Consider the following 17,770-nt stretch of genomic DNA (forward strand, 5'->3'; position numbering starts at 1 on the left):
GCAGAAAAGCCTTTAATCCTGCCCTGTCTGCTGGGGCGCTGTACTGGCCCCGGAGACCCCGAATGCGGGGCGCAGTAGCCTCCTCGGGCACACAGGGGCCACGCTCCGCGGACACCGGCTCTTCGGGCTCGCCAGCAGCCTTCCGGCCCCTGGGCCGATGTGCCAAGCGCCACTGGAGCTCCCCGAGCCCTACGACGTCTCCCCGCCTCCGCGGATCAGCGCCCCGCCGGCCGCGAGCGCGCGCTCTCCGCGGGAAGGGGCGGGGCTTCGCCTGGGCCCCGCGTTGCCATAGCGACCCCAGCCGGCCGCGGACGCCGGAGCCCGCGCCGCGCTCTGTTACCCCTCGCTCCCGCCCGAGGGGCTGCAGATCAGGCTCCGCCCCACAGGTGAGCGGGCGCAGGTGAGCTGGCACAAGTGGTAGTGGTGGGACTCGGGATGGCCCCCCAGCCCTCTGGACCCCGCCCCTCCAACTTCCATTGTGGTTAATTTATTGTTATTTAGAATCAAAACTAATGTCCCCCCCCCCCAAAACTTTCTTTTCCCTTCGGTAGCTCACGTATTAAGACTGCAGCTTCCTCTTGAGCAGAATCCCTGTTCCCAAGAAAGAGTGGGACAGAGGATTTTATATGACACTGATGGGGCATTAAGTAACGCCTAGCGACATCGTAAAAAAAGTTATTAGGTTCTAGGTTCTCACAGTACTGAGTAAACCAAGGAGAAAGTGTCAGTTTGGGGCTAATATGGCATTAACATCCTTCTGAATATTTGCTAATCTTAACTGTAAGCCACGATATCCAGCTAGGACTTAAGGTGGTTTCTTTATAGTATTTTTATTTTAACAGTGCCTTCCCCTTAGGGTATTTGATACTGGTTTTCAATTTATAGTAAGATAGGTAGTCTCTTTCTCGGATAAATATATTGATCTTTTTAAAAGTGAATTAATGTAAACATGAAGATTCATCACTGTACAGGTAGTATTAGGAAAAGGGAGAAAAAGAAAAAGAAAAATGTTAAGTTTAGGGCCTGAAAGTGTTTCCTCCCTCCCAGCTTTTGTCCCTACTGTTTTCTTTGCCAGGAGAAACTTACACTGTTCCTTTTTTTTTTTTTTTTTAAGATTTTATTTATTTATTCATATTCATGAGAGACAGAGAGAGAGAGAGAGAGAGAGAGAGGCAGAGACATACGCAGAGGGAGAAGCAGATGGAGCCCATTGTGGGATTTGATCCCGGACTCCAGGATCACTCCCTGGGCCTAAGGCAGGCACCAAACTGCTGAGCCACCCAGGGATCCCTGCTTACCCTGTTCCTAGGCATGATTGTCAAAATATGGGCCAGCCAGTGTGGTTGGTCAGCCTGGTCAGACTCCTGGAGACCCTGCTATAGCCCAACAGAAGGAACTCCTTGAGGTATGGGCCCAGTGCAAAATGAAAAAGGCAGCCCTCATTCATGAAGTATTAAGAATTTAAAAACAGGGATACCTGGGTGGCTCAGCAGTTGAGCGGTGCCTGCAGCTCAGGGCTACCTTCAGCTCCGAGGTGTGATCCTGGGATCAGGGATCAAGTCCTGCATCTGCCTCTCTGTGTGTCTCTTATGAATAAATAAATATATCTTTTGGGGATCCCTGGGTGGCTCAGTGGTTTAGTGCCTGCCTTTGGCCCGGGGCACAATCCTGGAACCCCTGGATCAAGTCCCACATCTGGCTCCGGGCATGGAGCCTGCTTCTCCCTCTGCCTGTGTCTCTGCCTCTTTCTCTCTCTCTCTCTGTGTCTAACATGAATAAATAAATAAAATCTTAAAAAAAAAAAAAAAAAGAATTTAGGGACGCCTGGGTGGCTCAGCGGTTAAGCGTCTGCCTTCGGCTCAGGACGTGATCCTGGAGTCCTGGGATCAAGTTCCACATCGGGCTCCCTGCATGGAGCCTGCTCTTCCCTCTGCCTATGTTTCTGCCTCTCTCTCTGTCTCTCATGAATAAATAAATAAACTCCTTTAAAAAATAAAATATTTTTAAAAAAAAGAATTTAAAAACAGGCAGAGCAAAGAAATAAAGCACAGGCCCTTCTAAGGGTGGGTCCTGTTCAACTGTACAAGTTGCACACCCATGATGCTGACCCTGCATGGGTGGATGCCTGGGACACCATGATCTGAAAGTTGCTCAGCCCAGAGGTCATTCTAATAGGTCAGCACCTCTCTTGCTAGTGGTAAAATATTTCACTCCAGCCCCTACTGCTAGCTCTGCTGGCATGTGTGTGTGTGTGTGTGTGTGTGTGTGTGTATTCCCCAAACCAATGGAGCAGGATAGATGATGGTATTTGCTGAGGGGAAACGGATCCCCTTGATATGAAGGAGACCATCTTTATCACCTTGCACGAGCCCCACGGAGATAGACAGGTAGACATGACCATTTGCACTGGAGATCTTAGGGACATGAGAGCACAGGTTGGGGGGCTCCCAGAATAAGGAGAGACTCTAGACCACCTAAAGTTTCTCTACAACCCCATCAGGCATGGTTAGGAAGAAAGCCCTGGTCTGATGGAAAGACCTAACCATGTAATAAGACAGACAAGTAGAGTATCTGGGCAGAGGTAGAAGGATGATTCTGGTGTGCCTGGGACCCAGTTTTAGCACTAAAGTCCAAGTTCCTAGGAAACCCCTCAGTTCCTAGGCAAATCCAGATAGTTGATCACCCTAGAGGCAGTATCTTTAGTTGGTGGGCTCCCCTGACAGCCTCTAAAGCCAGGCCCTGGACATTTCCAGCACCTTCTAACAGATAAGGCAGGACCAAAGGGGCTCCAGCATTGCATACTGGGTGTGGGGAAGGTGTCCCTGCAGGCTGTGCTGTAGCAACTGCCTGCCAGCCCGGAGTGGCCTGGCTATTCCTCACTTCCACAACTCTCCTGGAATGGATCCCAATGCTCACCACTGAGCCTCCAGGCCAAGCTCTAGCCTTAGGACCAGCATCCACTTTGATTGGTCATGCTGGTTATTAAATATGTAACTATCAACCACTAGTTGGGGGCAACCTCTTCCTGATGCCATCACAAATCCCCCTCCTATACTGGTTTCCCTGGGCGCCCAAGCAATTGTGTCATCAGACACACCTCAGGGAGGCCCTAGAAATGCAAAGGAGGTGACAGGCAAGGGTCAGTCCAGCACGGAAGGGTGCCCCACGAAGGGCTGCTCATCTGCCTGGGGACTCAGAACACATAGGACTCATGTCATTTGGGTCCAAACAAGTGCCTCCCCAGGAAGCCCCAGGATCCTGGCACTACTATGGGCACACTGAGCCCCTGATGTCCCTAACCCTTTGCTAGCACCCGCTGGCTCCACAGAAGAAGCAGCCAACATGCCTATCTCCAAGGGCTTGCAAAAGTCGGAGCCCCCATGGAAGGAGTGGGACAAGAAGGCTCAAAAGAATGGACTGAGGCACCAGGTGTACGCTGTCAATGGTGACTGCTATGTGGGCGAGTGGAAGGACAACATGAAACATGGTGAGTGGGGGACTTCCAGGGGCCCCAGGGAGTGGGGGCAATGCAGCGTGGTGGGTGACTAGGGCCAGCCTGGGGCTATGGAAGCAGCTAGCAGAGCTTGCTGGGGACAGGAGATGTGTCCCCAAGGCTCCCCCTAGGGGTGAAGGCTGCAGACCTGGGCCAGCTAGGGGTCTCCACATGCTGGGGCTCTGGAACCAGATTCACCCTAGACGTCCAGTGAGCCAAGACAAAGGATCAGCAGGGGACAAAGTGGTCTTGACATACCAACCAAAACCATGACCAGGGTTCTAGGGACTCCAGCGTGGTCCCTAAGCTCTGTGACCTGGGCTAAACTTGGGGCTGGCTAGCAGGAAGACAAGGTACCTCCCCAAACCAGCTTGCAGTGGGGACTCAAACAACTCTGACATGGGAGTCTGACCAGCAGTGGGTTAATGAGGATGCACACACAGACACACACACACACACACAACTAGTTGGGGCTTTAACTGCAACTTTAACAAGCAAATGGCATGGGGGTCCTTGTGATATAAACTAAGCCCAAGGGCGACTGGGTGGCTCAGATGGTTAAGTGGCTGCCTTTGGCTCAGGTCCTGATCCCAGGGTCCTAGGATTGAGTCCCACATTGGGCTCCCTGTTCATTGGAGAGTCTGTTTCTCCCTTTACCTCTGCCTCTCCCCTACTGGTGCTCTCTATCGGGGGAAAAAAAACAAAACAAAACAGGGATGCCTGGGTGGCTCAGTGGTTGAGCGTCTGCCTTTGGCTCAGGGCCCAGGATTGAGTTCCACATCAGGCTCCCTGTGGGGAACCTGCTTTTCCTTCTGCCTATATCTCTTATGAATAAATTAATACATCTTTTTAAAAATTACATATTTTTTTAACTTAAACTAAGCACTAAAAAAAATGTTGTTTTTTTTAAGTTTTATTTATTTAGGGGCACCTGACTGGCTCAGTCAATACAATATACGACTCTTGATCTCAGGATTATAAAATTGAGCCCCACATTGAGTGTAGAGATTACTTAAAAATAAAATATTTAAACTAATTAATTTATTTCAGAAAGAGAGAGCACAGCAAGAGGTGCAGAGGGAGAGGGAAAGAGAATCTCAGAGCAGACTTGGAGCTGAGCATGGAGGCTGATCTCAGTCCTGAGATCAATCTAGAGTTGGCCACTTCACTAGCGGAGCCAGCCATGCACCCCTTAAAAATAAAATATGAAAAAAAGTTTTATTTATTTAAGTAATCTCTACACCCAACATGGAGTTCGAACTCATGATCCTGAGATCAAGAGTCACATACTCTTGCAACTAAGCCAGCCAAAAGCCCCAAGAAAAACAAGTTTTTTTTTTTTTTTTTTGATAGTCACAGAGAGAGAGAGAGAGGCGCAGAGACACAGGCAGAGGGAGAAGCAGGCTCCATGCATCGGGAGCCTGATGTGGGATTCGATCCCGGGTCTCCAGGATCACGCCCTGGGCCAAAGGCAGGCGCCAAACCGCTGCGCCACCCAGGGATCCCGAAAAACAAGTTTTTATTCAAAAAAGGTGGTATGGCCTCTCACTCAGGGCTTGTAATTCCAGATTCTATGCTCTTCACCACTTTTCTCTCCTGCCTTCCTGAGTTAAGTACTTTGGAGTCCATAAACCTGGGTCAGAATCTCAGCTCCACCAACCATGATCTTGAGTGATTAATTACCCCTCTCTGAGCCTCAGTGTCCCATTCTGTAAAGTGGGGAAATTCCTATTGGTAAAGATAAGAAATGACATCTTCCATGTATGTAACCCAGGGTCTCTGCAGCAAGGTCTATGAGTGTTCTTTGAGGGCTGAGCATGGCAGGGATCACCACTACTCAGAATTTTCTTCATTCAGAAGCACTCGAAAGCTGACTCTTTCCAGTGTATGACACAGCACTGACCCTTAGCACTGACTTAAAGGCCAGGCTTTATGCAGCTACTGGGAGCTCTGTGTGTGGTTAAAGATGTCCATGTGTGCTTTAGTCCTCATGGGTAGCAGTAGGGTAGACAGGAACTAGGAATTAGGAATTAGGATCCTGAAGTTCTGAGTCTGCCTCCACCACTGAACAGCTGTGTGACTCTGGATCTCGCTGCCCCACTGGTGATATGAACTTGAGGGTTGACAATGGCCATCTGAGCCCTCCTTCAGTGTGAGTCCTGCCTTCCCTAGGACCTTGGAGGGATAGAGCTGATTGGGCTGGGGCTACAGAAAATGGACCTGTGGGAGAATCCAGACCTAGCCTCCCCTCTCTTTAAGGTACATGCCTCTGACCTAGCCTATGGGGGTTGCTAGGGTATAAGCATCCTGGAAGTAGTTAAGAGAGTCATCATCATGCAGGACAGGGATTGGGTGCCCAGTGGTTCCCTGGACTGCTCATTCATGCACTCTGCTAACCCCTACAGCACTCCTAGTTCATGTCAGGCCCTGTACCGAGCATCTGGCATAATGCCAACCCCCAGGGAGCTCCAGTCTCAGAGAGAACCTGCATAATAAGTAATATCCCATTTTACAGATGAGGAGACTGGAGCTCAAAGAGAGGAAATGACTTATTGAGGGTCACATGGCTAAAACTGGGGGCATCAGCCTATGTGATGAATGACCTGAAGGCAGAAGCCAGCCTCCCAGAAAACAAAGCAAACATGTTGTCTCAGACACTTCATTGACTATGTACACTACATGATGGAGAACTACAGAGGACTATAAAGCTATGGCCCAGAATGAGAAGAATTAGTCAAGATACTCTGAAAGAGATTCAGAATAAGAACAACCTCCTCAGTGTTATTACCAGCAGAGTGGCAAGCCTTCCTTGATTCTTTGCCGAGGAATGAGATGGAGGTTGAGTGACTGGCTTATGCCTCCTTCTGGACCAGAGAAGCTGGAGACAGGGTTTAAGATTTTAGGCAAGGAGGAGCATGTGGCTAGATGTCACACACAAACACACACACACACACACACACACACACACACACACACACACCGCTCTCTAAGGAAAGGAACTGTCTCCCAGAGGTTTCTGAGGACTCTGGGAAAAGCTAGAACCTGCTGTTTTCAGAGTGGGTGGTTTATTTATATATAGTCTGCACATAATAAAACGAGGCTATTTTACTTCAAAAAATAAAAAGTAAAAATAAAAGTGGTGACACCAGGATATGAAGGGACCAGAGAAGAGACATGTAAGTGGCCATGAGAACATGGACAGATGATGTTTGAGTTGAGTGCACAAAGATAAGAAGGATTAGCCCGGCAGAAGGGCATGTCTTCCAGATAGTGGAATCAGAATGGAAGCATTTTGGGGTGGGGGGCGGGTATCAAGTCTTGTTCAAGGAACAGACTGAAACACAGTGTGCCCAGAGCAGAGACAGCGAAGGGAGACTGGGCAGGTCAGGGTGTCTGGCCATACAGAACCTTATAAGAGATGGTAAATTTGTCTTTATCCCAGAAGCAAGAGGTCTCATTGAACCAACTTGGATCACAAGCCCGGCACTGAACCAATCTCAGTGGCCCACGCTGATTGGCTAGACTTGCCAGAGGGAGGAGTCAGACCCGCGCAAACCTTCGGGACGGAGACTCAGGAGGGGCTGGTTCCCCCAAACCAGACGAAGTACAAGTGGAAATAACCGGATAGGGACACCTGGGTGGCTCAGCGGTTGAGCATCTGCCTTTGGCTCAGGGCTTTGGTCCCCTGGTCCCAGGATCCAGCCCTGTATCGGGCTACCCACGGGGAGGCTGCTTCTCCCTCTGCCTGTGTCTCTGCCTCTCTCTTTCTCTGTGACTCTCATGAATAAATAAATAAGTAAATAATATCTTAAAAAAAAAAACGGATGAGGGCTCTATCTCAAGGGCAAAAATAATTGGTAACATCTTTCGTATTTGCAGGCACTGCTCTAAGTGTTTTCCTTATTTTAATGAAGTTAGTGATCAGAGTAACCGCATGAGATATTTTCATCCCCGTTTTACAGGTGAGGAGCCTGAGGCCCAGGGAGTTAAGTTACTTGCCTGAGATTATTAAAAAGCTCACAGGGGCGATGTTGGATTTTTTTCCTGAGCCACTAAGGACCAAGACATGTATTAGCCCACAAATATTTTATTTGTCCCTTTGTTCAACAAATGTCTTTTTTCATCATGTATTGTTTACCTGCAACTTGCCAGGCACTGAATTTGGTGCTGGGAATAGAGCAGTGAATGAAACAGACTGAAGTTTGTGTCCTCCCGGAGTGCACATTCTCGTGGAGAGCTAGACAATAGACGATAATGATAAGTGAATTGTCTGATATGTTAGGAGTTGACAAGTTATATGAAAAGAAGCAGAGGGATGCCTGAGTGGCTCAGCGGTTGAACGCCTGCCTTTGGCTCAGGGTGTGATCCCAGGTTCCTGGGTTTGAGTCCCACATCAGGCTCCTTGCATGGAGCCTACTTCTCCCTCTGCCTGTGTCTCTGCCTCTCTTTCTCTGTGTCTCTCATGAATAAGTAAATAAAATCTAAAAAAAAAAAAAGAAAGAAGAAAGAAAGAAAGAAGAAGGAAAAAGAAAGAAGAACGAAAAAGAAGAAAGAAAGAAAAAGAAAGAAAGAAAAGAAAAGAAAAGAAAAAAGAAAAGAAAAGAAAGAAAGAAAGAGAAAGAAAAGCAGAGCAGGGTAAGAGGGTAGGGTAGGCTTCTAATTTTATTTTATTTTCAAACATTTTTGAAAGAGATTGTATTTATTTATTTGAGAGAGAGAGAGAGAGCATAAGCAAGAGGAGGGGCAGAGGGAGAAGCAGACTCCCCACTGAGCAGGGAGCTCCATGCAATGCCTGATGCAGGACTCCATGCTGGGCTCAATCTCAGGACCCTGGGATAATGACCTGAGCCAAGACAGACGCTTAACCAACTGAGCCACCCAGGCACCCCGAGGCTTGTGATTTTATATGGGATGGGCAGGGCAGTCCTCACTGAGCAAAAAGATTTGAACAGAGACTTGCAGGAGGTAGGAAGTGACTAAATATTTGGAGAAGAGCATTCCAGGCCAAAGGACAAGCAGGTACAAAGGCCCTGAGGCTGAGGCATATCTGGTGGGTTCCAGGAACAGTATGAAGGCCATTGTGGTTGGAGGGCAGTCTGGAAGTTGGGGGCAGAAGACACAGATGAGGCTGGAGTGGTAGGACATAGGTTCCCATGTGTGTTTCTGAAGAGAAACTGAAGAAATATGCAGGACATTTTCTAGAAACTCTGGCCTTCTGGTGCAACCTTCAGTATTTTTAAGAAATGAAGCTCATTATTATTAAGAGAAGAAGAAGAGGCAGGTTTCTTCTTGGGGGTTGCTGTTATCAATCTGGCTTCAGGGAAAAGGGCTGGAGAGCTGCTATTTGTAGAAATGGAACAATCTTGGGGTTTTTGCTGGTGCTGGGGGTCTAGAGATAAGGCATAGACCCTGGCCCAGCCCTGGAGAATCACCAAGTCCTCTAGGGGCCCCTGAGGCCAAGGCAGACGTAGCACCTGCCCCTCCAGCCCCATGGCTGTCATGTCTGCAGTGCCCACCCCTCTGTGTGTCATCAGGAAAAGGAACACAGATCTGGAAGAAGAAAGGAGCCATGTATGAGGGAGACTGGAAGTTTGGGAAGCGAGATGGCTATGGCACCCTCAGCTTTTCTGACCAAGAGATGGGAAAGCACAGGAAAGTATACTCTGGCTGGTGGAAAGGCGATAAAAAATCGGTGAGTGTTTCCCATCAAGCCCTGGGGTGTGAGCCAGGCTGAAAGCAGACTCTGTTTGTGTGTGCATGGGGGGAGCAGCCAGAGAGACCTGGGAGAAAGGGGAGGAGGGCTGACAAAAGGAGGAAAAGAGTACTGTGTGCGTGGGAGAAGGAAGGGGTGGGAAATCATCAAGGCTTCTCAGAACAAAACCCAGGAAACAGGAAGCAAAAGGAGAGGGCCCAGGGAGGAGCCCATGTAACCTGCAGCTACAAGAAGCCAGCCAAGCTGTGTGGGGGCCAAGTCTCCTCCCCATCTGCCCCACTCATTTCCTGGCTTTCTTTTCCCTGGACGTTCCTTTCTGAGAACCCGCCTTCTGCTGGACTTGTACAGGAAGGGGGTAGGAAGAGTGGGATCAAGAGAGCAGAGGCCACCCTCTTGGCCACAGGACAAGAGAGGACGGTCCTGGTGGTAGAAGCCAGCCAGAGGCATATATGTCCTTATCCCCATAAATGCCTGGATCCTTACCATATCCCAGAATGTGGCATATGGTGCTTCAACCAACTCACAAAGTCATCATCATCATCATCCATCTCATTTTATTGATAAGGAAACAAACTCAGAGGGACACCTGGGTGGCTCAGCGGTTGAGCAGCTGCCTTCCGCTCAGGGCATGATCCCTCTGCCTATGTCTATGCCTCCCTCTGTGTGTCTCTTGTGAATAAATAAATAAATCTTAAAAAAAAAAAAAAAAAAAAAGGAAACAAGCCCAGAGAGGTGAAGTGCCTTGCTTGAGGTCACACACTGTTGGAAGTGGTAGAGCAAAGGATTTCGCGATCTCTGCGCTTAAATCATTTATTGACCAGTGGGGAGAAATATCCCCAAATAAACAATTCACATACAATATGGTGTTAGGGGGCAGCCCCGGTGGCGCAGCGGTTTAGCCCCGCCTGCAGCCCAGGGTTTGATCCTGGGGACCCTGGATCGAGTCCCACATCGGGCTCCCTGCGTGGAACCTGCTTCTCCCTCTGCCTCTGTCTCTGCTTCCCCCCTCCCCGTGTCTCTGTGAATAAATAAATAAAATCTTAATAAAAAAAACCAATATGATGTTAGGATAGACGTTTTCACAGGGAGCCCACAGGAATCGAGAGTTCAGGGCAGGCTTCCTGTAGGAGGTAATACCAAAAGGTACAAAGAGTTAACCAGGGAGGAAAAAAAGGAGAAGGGGAAGTAGCAAAGTAGTCAGAAGTAGCAGAGTATATGTCAAACAGCAAGGTTGGTGTGCCCACAGGGATGGGAGGGGCAGATGGGGGCCTTAAAAGTTATGCAGAGAATCAGGATTTTGAGGGGTAGGCTTGGGCTGCATCACCCAACTTCCTTAGGTATGATATACAGGGAGTGCAGGATTCTCTGTGGTTGGTCACTAAGTGTGGCCTTCATTTTTCGGGGGACAAAAGTCTGTAACTTTGGTCTGATTCCTGGGGGCATCTGGGACTTTTAATAGGATCAAATCAGAGCTGAGGAGAAAAGACAACCGAGACCAGATGAGCAATGTAACGATGCATCTTGCTGCTTCATGGAGGATGCGAGTGGAGGGCAGAAATGATGATGGGCGGAGGGAAGGTGGTAGGAGAGGGGTGTAGGGGAAAGGACAGCCTGGGGAGCTTTTTCAATGTGCGACCATCAGCTTGGGATGTAGGGTTGAGGAAGGAAGCAGGCAAGTAGTCCAAGTGTGTGGCTGGGATGCCAGGCAAAGTAAGGGTGGCTTTCCTAGTGATGGGGGCGTGCTGTGAACAGGGACACTTTCGTGTTTCCAGGGCTATGGGATTCAGTTTTTTGGACCCAAGGAGTATTACGAGGGTGAGTGGTGTGGTAACCAGCGCAGCGGATGGGGCCGCATGTACTACAGCAACGGTGACCTCTACGAAGGCCAGTGGTTGAATGACAAGCCGCATGGGGAGGGCATGTTGCGCCAGAGTAAGTGTCCAGCCGCGTCCCATCCAGCCCCGCCCCAAGACCTGCTGGCCACACTCTCAGGGCAGCCCTCCGGTTGGCCACCCCGCTCTGGCCCCCTGCCTCGCCCCAGAAAGGCCCACTCTAGCTTGGTTAAGATGAATGACCAGACCAGATCCCTGCCTTCGGGGAGTTTATATTCTGAAGGGGGAGCCTAACAATGCACATCAACAATTAAGACATTTTTAAAAATACTTTATTTATTTATTCAGGAGAGACACAGAGAGAGGCAGAAAACATAGGCAGAGGGAAAAGCAAGCTCCCCGTGGGGAGCCTGATGTGGGACTCAATCCCAGGACCTTGGGATTACAACCTGAGCAGAAGGCAGCCGCTCAACCCAGGCGTCCCTAAGACATTTTCTCATGGTCATAATAATCATAGCCTGCATTTACACAGCACTGAGCTCATTTAATCCACCTTAAAGTTCTGTAAGATGGTACTCTTACCATCCACACTTTGCAAGTGAACTGAGGCAGAGAGGTTAAGTCACTCGCTCAAGGTCAACGTAGTCTGTTGGTTCTGAGGTCAAAAATGCTAAGGAACACCCCCTTTAAATTGGGAGGTATATTGGACAATGACAGAGGAGTTGGGGACAGGGGGTTTGGACTGATTTAGGGTCAGAGACTATCTCCCTGAAGAGGTGACATTTGGACAGATCTGAAGGAAGAGAAGGAGCCTGATTAGCACTGGGCCAGAGAAAAACATTCCTAGATAGGGACGCCTGGGTGGCTCAGCAGTTGAGTGTCTGCCTTCGGCTCAGGGCGTGATCCTGGAGTCCTGGGATCAAGTCCCGTGTTGGGCTCCCTGCATGGAGCCTGCTTCTCCCTCTGCCTGTGTCTCTGCCTCTCTGTGTCTTTCATGAATAAATAAAATCTTTAAAAAAAAAAAATTCCTAGATGGAGGAAAGAGTAATGAGTAAACTGTCTCAGTGTCAGAACTTAGTCCATTCTCTACAGAGCAACCAGCATGAGCTTTTTAGAGATTGGACCTTGTCGCTGCCCTGCTTTCAACCTTACCATAGCTCCCTCTTACCTCTGGACAGAGTTCAGAGCCCTTACTGTGGTCCACAGGGTCTGCAGGCCTATAGGAGTGCCTCTGTTCCCCTGAGGATCCCTGTTTCAAACTTAGTCATTTTCTTTCAGTTCCTCCCACACTTTTCCCTCAGGGTCCTTGTACTGCTGTTCTCTTCCTGCAAGCGAAAGAAGATCCTCTGGATCTTTGCACTGTCTCCTCCTCACAGAGGCCTTCCCTGTTAATCCCACTAATACACATTCTCCTCAGCAGCTTCTTCCTTTCCTTTTTAATACTAGATGTGTCATCTTGGGCAAGTTTCCACCTCTCTGGGCCTCAGTGACCTGACCAGTAAAATGGGAATAATGGTAGTACACACATTGTAGGTACTAGGACTGGGGCCTGACACATATTATGCTATCTATAAAGCTAGTGTCATTGTCTCTCCAGACTGTGAGTTGCATAAGGACCTGGACTGCATATCTGTTTTGTTCCCTTTTCCTCAGTGCCTGGCACATAGTAGGCACTTAGTGAAACACAAACCAGAGCCCAGTCTCCTGAAAACTCAAGACTCCAACTGCCAATGAGATCTGGCCAAACTGAGACATCAGGGCAGCTGAGGAGGGTTTAAGCCAGCTACTTCTGGCTTCTCAATCCCCCATGCACTCAGCTCTGTGCCTTTCAGTGAGTGCCTACTAGTAATAGCCTGCACTTAGTGAGCACCTGTTGTGGCCACAAATACTGTAAGGGCTCTAAGTGCATCATTTCTAGTGGCCTGGACTCTGGAGCCAGCTTGCCTGGGTTCAAATCCTGGATCAAGTTCTGACTAGTTATGTGACCTTGGCAATTTGCTTAAACTCTCTGTGCTTTGGTTTTCTCATCTGTAAAGTAAGGATAAAAATACAACTTAAGGAGGGTTAGTGAGAAGGTTAAATGAGGTTTGTAAAGTGCTGAGCATGGTGCCTGACACATAATAGTGGGTGCTCAACAATATTATTAGCTCATACTTGTATGTAGCAGGTGTCAGCAAACTACGATCCTTGGACCAAATCCGAATCCAGCTCAACATGTTTTTGTAAGTAAAGTTTTATTGGCACACCAGACTCACTCATTCTTTGACATATTGTCCATGGCTGCTTTCACGCTGCAATGGCAGAGTTGAGTAGCTATGACAGAGACCCTGTGCCCCACAAATACTGTCTGCCCCTTTACAGAAAAAAATTGCTGACCTCTCATCTAGAGTTTATCCATACTCTTCCGAAATCCTTTCCGTGTATCGACTTATTTAATCTCCACAACAATTCTATGAGGTAGGTGCTATGTTATCCCCATTTTACAAAGGAGGAAATAAGACAAAATGGTTAAGTGACTTGCCCAAGATCACATGGTTGTGTCTGAGCCAAGAGGTGTTAGCTTTATTAGTATTACTTTTATTTACACTACCACCACTATCAGCGGAGCAGAAGAATGAATTTGTGCTTGAAGGCATGGGCTCCTGGGATGAACAGGCCTTGGCTTCAAATCTTGGCTCAGCCACTTCTTAGCTCTGTGACCTTGAGCAAGTCAATCAGACTCCCTGAGCTTTGCAAGCTCCATCTGTAAAAATGGAGTCCGTTATCCTTCATAGAACTGTTTTCGTGAGGAGTGAGGTCAGAAACGTAGCAAAGAACCAGGTGCAGAATGAGTGCTGGAAAAACGCTGCCTATTCATGTTCTTAGCTTTATTTTTTACAAATAGGAAATGATGTTGTTCATCCAAGTTCAGGTAAGTAGTAGAGGTGAGCCGTGGACAAGGTCTGATTATGGAAGTCACTGACACTCCCCTGGGCTCTGATGTTGATAGGTTAGTCCTTCCAGACCCCAGGCAGCCCAGCCCAGGGTACTCTAGTCGGCTTGGTTTCCTTCTGGCTTTCCCTGTGGGTGCAGTGTCTGGCCTGAGTGTGTGGAGGAGCCATCCTCGTAGTCTGGTCTGGTGAGGTATGCCCAGCACCCATGTGACCCTGTCCTTTCCCCAGAGAACGGGAACCGCTACGAGGGCTACTGGCAGAGAGGCATGAAGAATGGGTCGGGCCGTTTTTTCCACCTGGACCATGGTCAACTGTTTGAAGGCTTCTGGGTGGACGACGTGGCCAAGTGTGGCACAATGATTGACTTTGGTCGCGATGAGGCCCCTGAGCCCACCCAGTTCCCCATTCCTGAGGTGGGCAGCACATACCAGGGCCCTGTGGCCACACCCAGAGAGTCAGGAAACAGCACCCCCCGCAGCCACATTCAGCCTGGTCAGGCCTAGCCCAGCCCAGCCCAGCCCAGCCAAGGAACAGACAAGGTTTTGTTTTCAGCCAGGGCATTCCCCTAGAGACTGGCAGCAGCCCACAAGGCAGACAGCACCTCCAAAGTGGGCAGCACCCCAAAGTCTGGCAGCCCGAGCCTTCCATGCTCCCCAATCCAACTCCTTATTGCTTCCCTCCAGATCAAAATTCTAGACCCTGATGGTGTGCTGGAGGAAGCCTTGGCCATGTTCAAGAAGCCTGAGGAAGAAGATTGATGCCAGGTGAGGGGCGGGCATACTTTCCAGCCTCTGATATGGTCGAGGAAGCTCCTGGGTTCTCTTTTTTGGCCATGGACTTCAAGCGCAGGACCAGAGGGCAGGTCTCTTGCCTCCGGCAATCCAGCTGGTTCTTTTGGGTTCCTCCCCTTCAAAACTCATTTCCTGCAGACCAGTTCACCCCAAAACACCCATGAGTAGGGTGGTTTGCCCCAGGCCTGCACTTGCACATCTGTCCTAGCCCCTCCTAGTGCAGGTATAGGTGCGGTTTGAGGAGAGGGCGTTGGTATAGCATCTATTGAGTTGCTAGCTCCCACCAGCCCCTTGCTCCCACAGGGAGCACACCAGAGCTTCAGGAGAAACTCCAGGCCATCACCCAACTGCTCAAACCGGTGTGGCTTCTGCAAGCGGAGAGTGGTGACTCTGGGCACACCCTTGGCACCCTCAAAGGGCACCTTACTCCTCCCAGCACTGGATTATCCTCTCCCCAGCTGGCTTTGGGGACCCTCTTGGTACAGCCTTCATTCTAGGTTACAATTCCTGAGGGCAAGAGTATAAAAGAGAACATGGTGGCATCAGCCCAGGGCTTGTGGTGTGTGATTGGGAGGGACAGGGTGCAGCTCTGAGAGAGGCTTTAGGTAGAGGGAAGACATCCCCACGGGATGCATGGATTTACCCTGGGGGAGAAAGAGGAGGTGTGTTTAGGTTTCTAACCTCTCCCATACTCCAGGGAGGAGAGCCTATGTCTGGTCACATTGGCCACTGAGATTTGGGGTTGAGACCTGACCTGGCTTCTTAACCCAACACAGAAGCGCTCAACCTCAGTATCCTGTGGTAACTTTAAAAGCTCAGACACCCAGGACTCAAGCCCAGATTTTTGTCTGGGGTGAAGCCTGGGCCTTCAGAAAGTTCTTCAGATGATTCTAATGTGCACCTGGAGCCAGAACCCCTGACTTACTGGCTTTGTGACCCTAAGCAAGTGACCAGAGTGGCCCCTTGTGTAAAATGGCACTTGGGAGATTTCACAGGTTTTTTTTTTTTTTTGGAGAATTTGCTAACAGATGTAATGATAACAAGTAACATGTATTGAGGTTAATTGTGAAGCAGAGGTCTGGGAAGAGCTTTGCATAATTCTAGACAACATTCCACAAGATAAAAGGCACTCTTACATAATGGGTAGGAACAGGAGCTCAGCAGACTGCCTGGGTGTGAATCCCAGCAGTGATGTAGAAGCTGTGTTCTCAGATATGGCACCTAACCCCTCTGTTCCCCAGGCTTCCTCCTCTCAAATACAGGACAATAACCTTCCTTGCCACTCAGGTTACTGTGGTTAACATGAAGATGAAATAAGGCGTGTTTCTAATCCAAGAGTGATTTGACCTCCTCTCCCTCCCCGGGGACATTTGGCGACATCTGAAGACGTCTCTGGTTGTCACAACTGGCAGGGGAAAATATTACCAACAACTAGTGGGTAGCAGTTGACGATCTCACTGAACACACTATAATGTGGACACTCTCCAATAGAATTTTTCAGCCCAATGTCCGAAGCATAACCCTGTAAAACCATGATGTTCACTAAGCCCTCAGCAAGTGCCTGGCACACAGTAAAAGCTCAATAAACACTACTTCCTTTCTGCTCTCTAAATCATAAGTGACGTGGCCTGACCCCAAGGCATGGTTCTGTCTGTACCTCTCACATCAGAAAGCTGAGTCTGGCCCACGTGGGACACAGGACGTTCACTTGGGGCCAGGTCCTGTGCTGACAGCTTCATATGTTCTCTCCCATGTCCCCTCAACAACTGCTGAGGGTGTCCTCTATTATTGGCGCTATTTTAGAGGAGGAAACAGGTTTCAGGGAGGCTCACAAGTCACAGAGCTAGAGAGTAACTGGACTTAAACTAGATCTAACTGCTCTTCAGGCACACAGTGGCAGAGCGTACAGGTTACCTTCCCCTCCTCCCCCAGAAAAAGTAGGAGGTGTTCTTGTTTATGTATGAAATCTCTCTAGATGGCAACACAATACTCTGGCAACAACGAATACCTCTGGAGCAAACTGGGAACCTGGGAACAGGGGAGGGAGGGTGACTTTTCATTGTTGTATTTGGAACCTGTGAATGTATTGTCTGAAATATAAATAAAACTGAAATTAAAGAAAGACTGTCCATTAACTACCAGCTTTTTTCCCTGAGCTGCCTGGGTTTGAGCACCCAGAGGTGTTCGTTAAAAACATATTCTTCTTGGAGTGCCTGGGTGGCTCAGTTAAGCATTCCGACTCTTGATTTTGGCTCGTCATGGTCTCAGGATCATGAGATCAAGCCCCACTTCAGGCTCTGTGCTGGGCGTGGAGTCTACTTAAGATTCTCTCTCTGCCTCTCCCTCTGCCCTTTCACCCCATCCCAAATAAAGATTCTAGATCTACCTGGACCAACTTTCCAGGGGAAAGATTTAGATATCTAAATTTTGCAAGCTAATCTGATGATTGTTGACTTCAGGCAAATTTAGGAAGGAACACTTAAGACTAGAGTCGCAGGCCAGAAATCATTGCAGCCAGCTCCCAGGTCTCTGGAGAAGCAGGGAGGGGTGGGGGTGGGGAACACATGGAAGATGGCTAGGTCTTCTCTGGGGAGAGTGGAGAGTTCCACACAGGGGCTCCTGCTCCCCACTACTCAGTCCCAGTCAGGAAGGCTGTCCTGGGACTGGGGGTGGGGGGGTGGGTGGGTCCTGGTGCATATGATGCATGACAGAAGCAAAAAGCTACAATAGGAAAAAAGAGGAGGGATCCCTGGGTGGCGCAGCGGTTTAGCGCCTGCCTTTGGCCCAGGGCGTGATCCTGGAGACCTGGGATCGAATCCCACGTCAGGCTCCCGGTGCATGGAGCCTGCTTCTCCCTCTGCCTATGTCTCTGCCTCTCTCTCTCTGTGTGACTATCATAAATAAATAAAATCTTTAAAAAAAAAAAAAAAAAAAGGAAAAAAGAGGATCCTCTGCCCCACTTAGCCCACAAAGCTATTAGCACATTTGAGTTTGCACAAAACAAGAAC

At 49.1% G+C, this 17,770-nt stretch overlaps 1 protein-coding gene across 6 annotated transcripts; it reads left to right on the forward strand.

The window, feature by feature from the left end:
* Window positions 1–285: 285 nt before the first annotated feature.
* MORN3 (MORN repeat containing 3) lies at window positions 286–16,884 on the forward strand. 6 transcript variants are annotated; one of them, XM_077875500.1, is made up of 7 exons: window positions 286–400; window positions 3,311–3,487; window positions 9,028–9,185; window positions 10,979–11,138; window positions 14,200–14,384; window positions 14,655–14,735; window positions 15,066–15,307. In XM_077875500.1, exons 2-6 carry the CDS (start codon window positions 3,343–3,345, stop codon window positions 14,727–14,729), a joined length of 723 nt encoding a protein of 240 aa, XP_077731626.1. In that variant the 5' UTR covers window positions 286–400; window positions 3,311–3,342; the 3' UTR covers window positions 14,730–14,735; window positions 15,066–15,307. The 6 variants fall into 6 exon arrangements, with proteins under 6 accessions (XP_077731626.1, XP_077731627.1, XP_077731629.1 ...); XM_077875501.1 differs by having other exon boundaries at window positions 294–386; XM_077875505.1 differs by lacking the exon at window positions 286–400 and adding an exon at window positions 7,373–7,455 and having other exon boundaries at window positions 3,360–3,487.
* Window positions 16,885–17,770: the final 886 nt, after the last annotated feature.

Source organism: Canis aureus, chromosome 27, assembly GCF_053574225.1.
Source record: "Canis aureus isolate CA01 chromosome 27, VMU_Caureus_v.1.0, whole genome shotgun sequence".
Classification (NCBI taxonomy): domain Eukaryota; kingdom Metazoa; phylum Chordata; class Mammalia; order Carnivora; family Canidae; genus Canis; species Canis aureus.

Bases quoted from the DNA above. Each gene is read 5' to 3' on its own strand.
- MORN3 (XM_077875500.1), top strand. From the start codon at position 3,343: ATGCCTATCTCCAAGGGCTTGCAAAAGTCGGAGCCCCCATGGAAGGAG. The intron at 9,186-10,978 runs GTGAGTGTTTCC...TCGTGTTTCCAG, and splicing joins GGAAAGGCGATAAAAAATCG to GGCTATGGGATTCAGTTTTT. The intron at 14,385-14,654 runs GTGGGCAGCACA...GCTTCCCTCCAG, and splicing joins CCCAGTTCCCCATTCCTGAG to ATCAAAATTCTAGACCCTGA.